The sequence below is a fragment of the Lates calcarifer genome, linkage group LG12, assembly GCF_001640805.2.
Source record: "Lates calcarifer isolate ASB-BC8 linkage group LG12, TLL_Latcal_v3, whole genome shotgun sequence".
Classification (NCBI taxonomy): Eukaryota; Metazoa; Chordata; class Actinopteri; family Centropomidae; genus Lates; species Lates calcarifer.
The window spans coordinates 2,273,734-2,287,104 of record NC_066844.1 but is presented as its reverse complement, the minus strand read 5'-3'; the positions used below and the strand labels follow the sequence as shown (position 1 = coordinate 2,287,104).

At 40.3% G+C, this 13,371-nt stretch overlaps 1 protein-coding gene across 8 annotated transcripts in view; it reads right to left on the bottom strand.

Moving 5' to 3' along the window:
• ptprt (protein tyrosine phosphatase receptor type T) overlaps window positions 1-13,371 on the bottom strand; it is a 295,874-nt gene that overhangs the window by 7,538 nt on the left and 274,965 nt on the right. For all 8 annotated transcript variants that reach the window (XM_051074478.1, XM_018702965.2, XM_051074474.1 and 5 more), the window contains 6 exons: window positions 10,439-10,593; window positions 6,087-6,222; window positions 3,434-3,583; window positions 2,976-3,149; window positions 2,677-2,808; window positions 1,515-1,640 (listed from right to left, as the gene is read on the bottom strand). In XM_051074478.1, coding sequence (XP_050930435.1) covers window positions 1,515-1,640; window positions 2,677-2,808; window positions 2,976-3,149; window positions 3,434-3,583; window positions 6,087-6,222; window positions 10,439-10,593 — 873 coding nt within the window. The remainder of the gene's footprint in view (window positions 1-1,514; window positions 1,641-2,676; window positions 2,809-2,975; window positions 3,150-3,433; window positions 3,584-6,086; window positions 6,223-10,438; window positions 10,594-13,371) is intronic.

Below are 13,371 nucleotides of genomic sequence, written 5' to 3'. Positions count from 1 at the left end.
TTTTTCAGCCGTCTGGCCTGTGGCGGTTGGCATCCGCCACCTAAAATACCAAAACCCGCCGTCACTGTCATACTGATTTACTGCTGGGTTTGCCAGACAGGCATATGCACATTGACATTTACACACACAAAATCCTTCCTTCTCTTTCCACTTTACCTGCCTTCCCATTTCTTCCTCTCTTCCCTTCTCTCTCTCTCTCTCTCTCTCTCTCTCTAACTTAATCTTTTCCCTCCTTTTTACCCATCTTCCCCTTCCAATCCACTCCTCTTTCAAACTGTTAGCCCCATTTTTTTCCTTCACCTCATTTCTTTCTCTAAATCACTCACTCTACTGTTCTTTCCCTTCTTTTTATTTTCTCCTCATTTGTATATCCCTCCTCTCAAACCTCTCCTGTTCCCTCACTCTTTCACTATTTCCTCCTTCATTTAATGGCTTAGTGGTTGGTGGTACAGACTCAGCTAGGTTGGAGCTGCTCTCACAGTGCGAGAGGTGCTGTTGTGGTGATGATATGAGCCATTTCACGCTAGACTGGTGATGTGTTTGAGAGGGGAGAGAGAGACGGAGAGTTAGAATATAGAGAGCGGGGTAGTGGGGAGTTCACTAAGCACTATAGGAGCATGCAGACAATAGGGCACCGCTAGAGTTGTACCGTCATGGATGGGTGATAAAATGAGATGAGAAGGGAGTAACAAGAGGAGGCAAGAGGGGAGAAAAGAGAAGGGAAAGGAGAGATGAGAGGGGAAGTGAGGGGAGAGGAGAGGTGGGAACAGAACAGGAGGAGGAACAAGGAGACAAGTGGAAAGAAATCCTTCCTGCACCACCTCCTTCTACACTACCATTTTCTCTACGGAGAACTCACTAAACCAGGACTCTGTTTATCTGGCTGCTATCATGTGTTGCTTGCTACAGTATCATCCTGCCAGCTGCTTAGAGGGAAGTAAAGGTCACATAAATGAAAATGCCCTCTCTGTGTCTTTACATCGTGCTCCTGGGTGTATCACTCCACTATCTATTGTTGTATGTCAAATATAGGTCAAGGAATACATTTCTGAGTGTTTTTATCTAGGAATCTGAGTCATTTTGTGTTTCTATTAAATGTCACAAGTCTGCTTTATAAACCATCAAATCAAGTCTCTAAAGTTCCACTCCACATCCATCTGCCTTTCATAAAGGCAGATGTTGGTGATTGGTGGTGATTCTTCTTAACCTAAGACTGCCTTTGAACTATAGTCTGTACAAAATTAAAGTGATTACCATGATATTTTTTATACTGTTTCAATAAACAAGAATGTACTTTAAAACTATGTGGGAGTCACTTTACATTTTGAAGGTTGTCTCTACTGCTGTAACTATCAGAGTTCAACAGCACTTCACAGTACAAGGATAAGATTCATATATTATACATTGTACCTCCAAAACATTTCATTTTTAAACATTTAATTTGTTGCTTTCATTAAACAAAATACCAAACTAGTCTTACATGAAACAGGGAAAACTCTTGAGTATGTGCTCACCCTGGCCATGTTGCAGATCCTAAAGATTCGGTTGATGATGTCTTCATCAATATCTGCCGATATGAACTCCACTTGGATGGGACCGTAGCAACATGAACTCTTCTCTGGCCAGTACTGCATACATAACTACAGAGAACAGAGCCAGAGAGTGGGGACAAGGAAGAAAAAAAAAGGTTTACCAGCTTTATTCAAGTGGGTCTCCTTTCAAAGAGCATAACAGGATGAGTAATAATCAGAAAGATGTTTTCACAAAACCTTGCATGAATTCCCCTCATTGATTATGAAGATTATAACCTTCATGGCCAGATGCAAATTTTGCTTTTCAAGTTTTTGTACTTCCATGCTAAAGCCAGATAAAAGAGTGATCCACATGAGGAATATAGTACTCTGTGCAGGGTCTAAAATGAGATAAAGCCGACTGAAAAATGACACATGAAAATAGGACTCTAATTTACACCTAATTTTCCATCTACACAGCCACCAGACAGACACAGGAATAATGCCAAGTAGAATCCAAGCCTAATTTACCTGGTTGGAGATGAGGTATCTAAATCTAGACTGTGCTGATTACATGATTACTTGTGTTGCTGCATTTTCTCTTCCTCTGCAATGTGCTAAACATATGTATTGAATGGGCACATGAGCAGTATGGTTAGCATGTACTGTGGTTTAGGCAGCAAAACATTGCACCCCTAAACTCTCATTAATTACAAGGCTGTTGACTATTCAGTGTAATCTTGGAACAAAGAGACTTTTCATTTTAAATCAATGTTAATCAAGTGTGGCAACTTAACCCCGTAATGACAAGAATATATGATGATTCTTAATCCAGCATTTTAGATTTTGGAAGATTTGTATACATTTATGAACTGCTGAATAACTAGATAAATTAGCAACTCGCTTCTCTCTGTTTTTACTTGCTTTGGATCAGGTATGATTGTAAAAAACTGTAACTTAGACCTTCTCAGGATGCAGTTCCAAGGACTGTCAATACACATTCACATTCATAAAGATAGTCTCTGGGTTTACTGATCAGGCCCTGTGATGTTACAGCTCCTGGCTGTCGGCCGTCTGATGTCTTTCTGAAACTAAGTCAGACGAAAGCTGTGAAAACTGAAAGTGAAAATGTGTATTTGTGAGTGCATGGGTGTTTTTCTTTTACCTGCGCTGCATCCATCTCATTGAGCATTACAATGGAAGAGCAGTTGTAGTCGAACACCAGCCTCCAGAAATCGCCCATGGTGTTTGGCAAAGGATGCTGGGTAACAATGAAGGCCGCAGGCTGTTTGTGGCTCTGGAGTGTTGAAATTGACCAGAAATAAATAATAACAGCAAGCATGAGATAAACAGACAAGTGAAAAACACTGCTGATGGATGAAGGCATCACAGGGAATTTAAAAAGAAACATTGAGATTATAAAAGACAACACACTCATATTCACATCCCATAATATACACTTACATCCATTAATGCAGCATTGATGTAATTGGAGCTCTCTCCATCCACAGATATGAGGAAAGGCAGGCATCGGTCTGCTGACAGAACGTCCATACTGCGGTTCTTGTCATGGTTCCTGGGTAGCAAACCCACGCTGCAGTCCTCTGGACGGACTCTGGGGGTCACTATGTTCAGAGTCTGGCAGAAGAGAAAATTTGTTCATTAATCCCTACTGCAACTTTACTCCTTTTAAAAAATACTAATCAAATAAGATAATAGAGCAAAGAATCTGCACAGACATAATGTGAGACTCACTTGAGACCAAAAGCCAAAAATGTTTTATTTAGGTAAGATGGGTAGGGGTTTGGGTAATTCTTCAGGAAATGAAGGCAAGCTATGCAATGTCCCCAAAAGTGACTGAGATCAACGTGTATATGTGTGTGTGTGTGTGTGTGTGTGTGTGTGTGTGTGTGTGTGCCCACCTGGAACTCGTCTTTAATCTGGCTGGAGTTGGTCTGTGGGTCCAGTCTGCTGATGTTGTAGTAAATGGCTCTGAACTCACACACTGGTATGGCTGTGTTCCCACATAGACACGCCTCCAAGATGGCATCGTGAACAAACACATACTGCTCCTGCAACATGAGCATAAGCAGATGATCAAACGAAATGCTGGAGTTACAATTTCTTTGAAGGGATAAAGAAAAAAAAAAACAGACAAATCTCTGGTCTCGATGAGTAGACACAGGTGTTGCCTTGAACCTGCATGTGGCCCCTGGACTTGACTGTAGTTTCTCACTGTGGCTGTGAGCACTGACACCTCTGGGACAGAGGGCGCTGTTGTGCTAAGCTGCATCTCCTGCCTTTTCACGTCTCTTGACAAGCTCAGACATTCTGTCATGAACACAGTTTTCGTTTGCTGTGTGCGTGTGAATTCATTATTGGCGTGCTTGTGCTCTCTTGGTAGCCTGAAAGTGAATTAAAAGGGAGTAGTGCTTTGCCCTGCAGTGTTTCTGTGCTCCGGATCAAGTGTGCTCTTTGTGTTCCAACCAACTAGCTTGCTGGTAAAAGCATCAGCCAACATGAGCTACAGCAGCCACTGTGCATGTTAATTTACCTCTCCCTCTCCCCATCCCTCTCTCTCTCTGTGTGTGTCCTGCAATTGTTTCAATTCTATCTAGTGTTTGTTCACTTTTTATTTCTGTCTCCCATCACTTTCTCTTGCTTCCTCTCACACTTGTGTTTGTCTGCTGTCTCATGCTTTTTCAATTTGCTTTTTACTTCATCTCTCAGTCGGTCTCTGTCTCTGTTGAATGTTAATTGTTGCCCTTGGAGCGAAGAGGAGAGTTTTAAAAGCATCACTGAAATGACCTCTCCTGGCCATTACCTACTCCAGTGAGACACACACATGCATGCAAAACCACATGTATGCATACACACATAAACCCACACAAAGAGACAAGCACTCATTCATACACTTACCACACACACACACACACACTTTCCCCTGTGCCTTTTAAAAGATTAATTGCTTTGTGTTGTGTGGAGCAGGATTATAATAGCGTCAAGCAGCTTCAACACTGACACAAATTGCTCCCACACATATTCAAAAGGGAGGGCAGGATGCATTTAGCTTGGTTTCAAGAGGCATAAAAACACACACGAGTGTGCACACACATACACAAAACTAGCTTTTCATAACATTGCTGTCATATGAAAACAGTCAAAGTGTTGCTCTGGGTAACTTCCTAACTTCCTAAACCCATTCACAAGTCAATTCCAGGCTCCGGGCTTGAACCATCAGTCTGAAAATGAGGCTGTTTTTCTTTATTCCTGGTAAAGTTGACTTTTTGGATATGCAAGGTTTTCATCAGTGGCACAAATGGAAAGCAGAGGCAGGATGGATTAGGTCGGCTTAAGGTAGCTTAGAGAAGAAATGAATTCTTCTGTTCCAAAATGAAACACCCAACATCTGAAGACAGACTCTAAGAAAAATGATTGATAGCGCAAAATAGGAACAAATTATGACACTGTGTAAAGGACTGTATGTAACCAAAGTCCTCGACTGACGAAAAGACAGAACCTTTTAGGAAACAGATCCTCCATGTTTTAGAGATATTGAACGATAAACCTGAAGAAATCAAGTGTAAAACTGATCTAATGTGTGACCTAATCATGTAGATCTGCCCTCTGACTGAGCTTGGCCAGATCTAACAGACCCAGTAGAGTGCAGTACAGTAGCAGTAGTAGAAGTAGTGGTAGTATAGTCATCCCTGCATCAACACTAGTTAGCCCTAATCAGCTTAGTGCAGGCAATTACTTCTATGCCATCTGCTACAGAAACTGCAGATGAAGAAAATCATTTTGGTCCTGGTGAAAGATAAATAATGTTGACTGGTAAGTTCTGACAACAACTAGATGGAAAAGAAGTAATGTGAAGACAAAGTTTAGTGTGTATGTGTGTGTATGTGTGTGTGTGTGTGTGTGTGTCACAATATATTCCTAACAAACACACAGTGACACAAAGAATCCTAAATCTGTATGTGTTTGATTTAGAGAGTTTGTGTGTATACTGTATATGTGTGTGTGTGTTTGTACTAAAGTCATCTATTATTCAGTGAATGTTAAATATTCATAGACTGATTGGGATGGATGATATAAGACTGAAAGAAGCACTGAGACTCTCTGTCTCTCTTTTATGTTCACATTTCTTGTACACAAACTACAGACATAGATATCATGCTACAAGCTAATGAAGCTAATTAAACATACTTCCTACATAAAACTTGCCTTTGGTGGAATATATCTGTATGTACACAGAGTGAGCTGATGTGTGAGAATCAAAGTTTGAGGAGAAGTTTCTCTATGCAGAGCTTCTCATTAAGTCACTTCAATAACCTTTATCTACTGGTGATGTCTTTTTAATTGAATCAAGAGTTTCCATGCTTTAATGGAAATATTCAAAATAAAATGTAAGAGTGGGGATGTTTTCGTCCTTCTTGCAAAAGTGTGGTTGTCTAATAAAATAGTCTTTGTGTGTTACTCACCTCTGTCTGGGCCAGGTCAAGTGGACTCTCACGGTCCATGTGATGTGTCTGCACTTACATACGTGGGTGTACTGTGTGTCTGAACCCTCACCTCTGTCTGCACCATGTTGACTCGTTGTGATCTCAGCTCTCGGATGCAGTTGAAAATGTCCACCACTCCTTCATTCTCTGCCATGTCCAACATGATGTCCACTGCGATGAAGCAGCCCGTCCTCCCTGCTCCGGCACTGCAGACACAAATAAACAATCACAATACTGCAACCACTACAGACAGATAAACAACTGTTTCATTACTCATAAGTCACTGGTAAAATATTACTAATATTTTTTTCTAATGACATCAATAACCTTGAAACAGTCAGCATTACCACTGGCAGTACGAAGAGAAAAGGCCAAAGCTTGATCAGAAGTGAGTTTCCTGCACTGATGCTATTAGTGCAGTGGTGTATGATGGGAAATATACGAACAAGGTCTGGCTTAAAAAAGAATAACACATCTATCCTTCATTTATCCATCATTTATACTGTTTTTATGTCTAAGATCTCTGATAGTAGAACAACATCATAAAACCTCCACCTTCACTGTAACAGAGTTTAAGTACATATCCTTATTTGGTAAAGTACTTTGTTATGACATGTTGTTTATTCTCTTAAATTACTTGTTCATATAACAGTAAATGCATATGTTGAAAGAGGACAATGCTAAGGTTACATTTCTTGTTATATGTCTATTTATATTATTGTGCTTTGATGTGTTAGGATGTGTGCAGTTTTATGATAATGACGTAGTTTAGTGCAGGTTTTACCAGCATTGTACTAATGAGATGTTATATGTAACAGATAAAGTACTGAGCAAGAATAGAGCGTCAAGTCAGTAATGAAGCAGGCTGAGATGTAAATCTGGCTCACCTGCTCTGATGCTGGAATTATCATGAATAAAATCTTGTAAACTTTTCTTGACGTCTGAGTATTTTTAGTTTCTCAATGAAGCTGAATTCAATGGAACAAGAGTCAAAACAAGATACTTTGCCAGTGTCCTAGGAACCACTACAAACAGTAATCATTCACCAAAGGTCAATTCAATTTTTTTCTGACCAGAACAGTCAGAAAATCTGATGCTCTAAATGATGCTTAAATACACATGGAGTTTAATATGAGGGTGGAGTCTCTGTGTCTGTGACTCACACACAGACTTTAATACCAAATGTCAGGTGTTAAGGTGACACATCCTGAACAGGGATGGAGGGACGGAGGGACGGATGAGCAGATGGATTGAATGAGCAAGGGAGAGGAGGAGGGAGAGAGAAAGGGAATGGTGGGAAGAGGCTAGTGATTGGGAGGCATTGAAGTGGTCGTCACAGGGGAGAGATCAAGGGAGGAGAGGAGGCACGGATGGAGGGATTGAGAGGGAACTGAGAGGATGAGGTATGGAGGGATGGGGAAGAGGGAGGGGAGGAACCTATCTTTCACTTCGCAATCCCCCTGACAGTTCCCATACAGAGCAGGAGAGAGAGAGAGAGAGAGAGAGAGAGAGAGAGAGAACGAGAGAGAGAGAACGAGAGAGAGAGAGAGAGAGAGAGCAGAAACAGACGAGAAAAGAGAGAGATAAGAGCAGAGAAAGATGGAAAGATAGAAAGGAGAAAGAGAGAGGAAAGGAGGGAGCGCCTCAGCAGATTACCTGTCAACCTCTGTGATTAATGTTGAGACCAGAATACTGCCAGGGCCGCTGTGTGTGTGCATGTGTGTATGTGTGTGTTTGAAAGCCTCATGACACAGGCCAATAGTGTCAGAGTGCCCCCGGAAATTAGAAGTGACTACCATAACTTCCAGCCTGTCTGTCCACATACTTTTACTATAGCTGTCTGTTTACATGACTGCTCGCCTTGTCTGTCCATCCACTTTTTTTTTCACTCTGTGTGTGTGTGTGGATACTTTCTCATCTAACTACCTATCTGTCTTTGTCCCGCTGTCTGTCGTGTTAGATGAACTGACACACAATTAAGCTTTATTAAAGTTTTGTTAAAAAAATAAACTAATGATCAAGTAACCAAATTAAATTGTTATGTGCTGTCATAAACACAGTTAACAGTCAAAGGCAATAAGTTGTATAAAAACTTGTCAGTTCCAAAAGGTGAATGTTTTTTTTTTTTTAACAGTCAATATTGGTTTTATTTCAATACCATGACAGCAATCTCTCCCAAAACCTTAGTCAAGTTGTTTTATTTGTGTAAACCTAACCAGACCATTATCACATTTTACAGATCTCAGAGCACACAAGTTACTTTTGCAAAGGTTATATAGGCCACTTTGGGGATGGACAAACTAAACTGCTGAACTGAAATATATTTAGTGGCAACACTTTATTCTTTTTCCCAATTCAGGAACTTGCTGTAGTGGATGGTGTACATACATTAACAGAAGGAAAAATGTTGTTTGCTTTAGATATTTTTGTGCAGCAATGCAGTGTAGAGGCAATTTGAGGTCAGGGAAACATGAACAAAAAAGTATGAATAGATATAAAGCAAAAAAGTGGTATATCCCTTTAAAATTGTTCAGTTAAAGGTAAAGGTTAAATGTCAGGGTTTGGAGTTTAATTCCTCCTGTGGTCTCCCATTCGAAGCTATATGTTGTATTAAGGTGGACCACCAAATGGAATACATTAATTTTAAACGCTGGTGCCAATATGAGGAATCTACTCCAAACCTTTTTTCATAGCTTGTCAGAGTGCTGACCTTTTAAAGCTTGTGCCTGCTTACAATCTGGCCCCAGAGTTGAACTGTTATGTCCCATAAAGAATAGAACATGGAGGTTAAATATACTGTCACCATGGGGATCTTAAAACTGTCACTTTTTTTTTCTTCCACTATTCCTACTAGATGATGATGGTGGTAGGATGAAAGTGGGGTGGGAGGTGAATTTCTTTTTCTTTTTTTCTGTTTCCTACTTCTCAAAGGTTAACACCATCCATCTAATTTATGGACAAGGGGGATCAGTATGTGATCATATTGGTACTAATAACCTGTGCTATTGTCTTATCTGAGGAGGAAAGGGGGAGCAGAGAAAAGAAAGGCTGACAGTGAAACAAAGAGATTTTCAGGCTGTGATCAGGTTAAATGTTCCAGCTGACTGTGGCCTACTTTGTTAGATTTGTCATCTGATTTATTTTAGATTCAAACAGACATGCAAATAGATATTCCATTTAAAACACACTTTAAAATGTGAATCAACTAACTATTTGTGTCAGAGAGTGAAATTCTGACCACTGATCCTATTTGCATCTCTTATATCATTTTGTCCTTTCCCAGTTCTCTGTATTTCTATTACTCTCTGCAAGGAGAACAGGAAGATTGAAATTTGTTTGAGTTTGTGTGTTTGTTACAGTGACAGCACCTCCTGCTCCAGAAGCTGGGGATCATGGGTAATATTCTGTCATGTTTTAGTTTAGTGAGTGGGACTACACAGTTGGAGCTCCAGTCAAGAGATTATCTCTCTCTGTTTTCTGTACATGAAAACGGCTTAACCACTTAGACTCAGAGCCCAGCAGAATAAATTACCACTAGTGGCTGCAAAGGGCACTGTTGCTCTGCAAAGTTATATTTTGTTGCTTTAATGACTTAAACAAGAAGTCCTCCAAAACTGCATACAGCATTATGTTTTTCTGATTTGACGTACCAACAAATCATTTGTTCTGTAAAGCAACAAAGATCCATTACAACAAGACTTTCTGTTTTCTGATCTGCCACTGTTGTTGTTAAGGTTTTGTTTGTTATGGTTTTAGAGTTAGTTGCACAGCAACTACAGTCATGGTCATGATTAAAAGGAGAACTACTAAATAGGTTTAGGGAAAAGACTGTGGTCATGGTCAAAGAAAACAACATTGTCTGTCAGTAGGAAACTGGAAAGGAGCAGTGGTTTCCCAGACCAGAATCATCGTTCACATTGCATTGATTGTAACAGACATTTGAACAAACTGGCATATGCTGTTGATTTTCTTCCAATAGATCTAATAGACTTCCTTTTTATTGTACAATAACTGTGAAGAACAGATTTGGAGGTTATGTGTAGGTACTGTTATGTGTGTGTTAGTGTGATGGTGGGTGGTTACAGTACAACACAAAGAATTTATCTTAAACCTTCTAAGCCAATAATATGCTTTGAAATAATCAAAATATGATGTATGTTAAAAAGTGAATATGGTTCTATTTTCATGTACAAACAAAAACGCTTGTTGTGCTTGTTTTTATGCTGTATGTTATACAAGCCCCTCAAGCACCTGTGCTCTCAGACGCACCCGTAAGAGGCAAGAGCCAAGAGCTGTACAAGTGTGTCTGTGTTTGTTTGTCCTTGTCTGGTCTGTGCAGCCACTGACCAGCAGCATCAGGGAATTAAGTTTATCTTCTGTACAAAACCTTGGGTCCTTTTACGTGTGTGTCTGTGCGCTTACCTGCAGTGTGCCACTATGGGCCCGGCATCTGGTGGGTTGAGGAACTTGACCTGTCGAATGAAGCCCAGCAGTCCGGTGGCGTAACAGGGAACGCCGTGGTCAGGCCAGCTGGTGAAATGGAACTGACGGAGTTCGCGGATCTCATGATGACCCTTCTGAGAAACACACACACACACACACACACACAGATGTTGCATATTTTACAGTGGAAATTCCAGGAAAAGATTCTGTCTCTTTGTGAAAAGTGGGAGCCATTTTGTCTCTTGATGATGACAAATGCATGGATCTCACAAATCTCATCATGGCCCTTTTGGGGAAGACTGACAAGAAGACACATCGTGGTTCAGCAGCATAATTTACAGCAGGGATTTCAGGAATCTAGGAGCCATGCTGCCTCTTTGGCTTCTGATGGAAAATAAATCGATCTCATGGATGTCAAGATGGTACTTGGCCCACTTCTGGGAATGAGGGACAGGAAGACTTATCGTGTCTCATTTGCCTAATTTACAGGGGAGAATTTAGGAAACTGATGGCCATTTTGGCTCCACTAAAAAGATTAATTGATTTCACAAATCTCATGATGGCCCTTTAGGGAAAGATTTACAGGAGGAAATGCCATGATTCAGTTCAGCTCCCTAATTTACAAGGAGATTTTAGATACCTAACAGTCATTTCTGCTCCTCTCTGAATGAATTAAGATATCACAAGTACTTGAAGATATCACAAAAGTATCAAAATAGTGTTTTCTTACAACTCAGGTACTTGAACAAAGTAGAAAATGGAGCATGCTTTCATTAAACAAATAAAGCCTGTGAGAAAATGACGTTCCAAAAGACTTTCATTTCTGCAGGGAAGACAAGAACCCTGCCGGCTGGAAAAAAGACAAAGATAAAAAAAAATAAATTGGAGTCCATACCACTTACTGTGGCAAGATACAGAGAGAGACAGTTTGGTACATAACAATAGAGATTATAGGAAAATGAAATGGCAGTAGGCATCCATTGTGGCTCTCCACGTGATAGCATCTTGACATTTTAATGGTGGACTTTTTAGAAACACAAAGGCCTGGTAAATACTTTACTGTGTAACAATGGGGATATTGGGAAACTAAAGATGACACTCTGATGCTTAATAGGTGGCAGTTAAGTCTCACATCACAGCGCCTCCCTGGGATACAGACATAATGTCTAGAAATTGCGGTGAAAAAGCTCTATAAACCCACTGTACATTACTAAAATGGCAGACAGGCAGAGTTAGACACTAGCTGGTGAGCAGAGTGGATCTATTAGCACCTAAAGAGCCAGATATTTCCACCAGGAGTTGATAGAGACTAAAAACAGATCCAAAATAGATATTAAACTTGTTAATGTTGCCACCAAGTGGCCAAAAACTCAGTTATGACAGGTTTAAATATTTGGTGTGTTTTGAATCTAGCACATCACATGTCTTCAACTAAGCCTCCAGGACACCTCAGAGGATTCTCTCAATTTTGGACCTGTCAACAGTAACTGTATAACTTTGACAGTTTGTGCCACCTTGTTGAAGTCAGATAAATTCACCTGAGCCACCTTGATGCTGAAGGGTCCTGCTTCTGGTTCCTACTCTGAATTCTGACCTGTATCTCAGAGCATCCAGCCACATCCCTCCTCACGGGATGTAGAAGTTTCCTAACTTTCTGACAGCTCCAAAATGCTGCATGAGATATGTATGACTCTCTCTTCAGCTTCCAGCAGTTGCATTTTTCCTCCATAACACTACAGGCCCCTGCTTTAATAATTCAAAGCAATGTATTCCATTATATTGTTCTAAACTAAACAGATCTTAAATGGAGAGAGCCATGTCCTCCTCAGTTCAGTTTACTCTCTATGAATAGAACTGGGAGGAAACTCTTGTAATTGCAGCTTCCATTCTGCTCTGGTATAGGTTGCAGTGAATTGTTTGCTTTGGCTGAGTGCCTTATGATAACTTGAGAAGCAGGGATAACAGAGAGGAGAAAGACAGGGGTAGAGGTCAAGAAACAGACTGTGAGTGGGAGGTAGCAGAGGTAAAGGAAGAGAGTGGGTAAAGGAATGAAACATAAACTGAGAGGGAGGATAAGTGGTGATATGTGGAAGGATGAAGATATAGATGTGACAAAGGAAAAAGGAAAGATAGAGGAAAAGAGATAAACAGACCTACAAAGAGAGGTGGGGAGGCATGGAGGCAGAGAGGAGAAAAATAAAACCCAGAAAACCACGAGGTGATTTGATAACTCGACTTCCCATTGATTTGCTCTCTTGTGATGTTGAAATTACTTCTCTAAATCGATAGACGGCGGTCCAACACAGCCAGGACCTCAAATCCATGACTGGTTGGAAAAAAAAAATAAAAACAACAACTGACATTAAGGTGCACAACATGTTGAAAATAGGAGATGAGCATATGGAAACACTTTAAAGCCTCTGCTCACTCTCAAAGAAGAGAGTGATCTCTGCTGTGTTTTACACCCTCCTTTATATTTTATACTTCTTATTAAGAGTAATTTAAAATGGATGAGTGAAAAATAATATATTCTAAAAATTGGCTTTAAAACTAATATTATTATTCTCCCCAGTTCTGGTCCAGTTCCCCATGTACAGAAAATGTACATTTTTTCAGTGGTAAAGCTGCTGGTGTCTATGTTTTCATGTGAGCATCCAAGAGTTAGACACACATACTATTTTTCATATGTTTTCATGTTATTATTCTCTCTGGGCCTCTGGAAAAACCTGTAAGGAATGAATGAGTGAAGGATTAGGTTAGGGTTAGCGTTCCACATGGTCAATCTGACAATGCACTGAGCTTCTCTTTCAGGTAGAAGCTGAACCTGTGTCCTAGTTATGGTGTATGACCTCTTTGATCACAATTACACCCTGACATTTGTAGAATTTTGTGTATGTGTGTCTGTGTGTCTG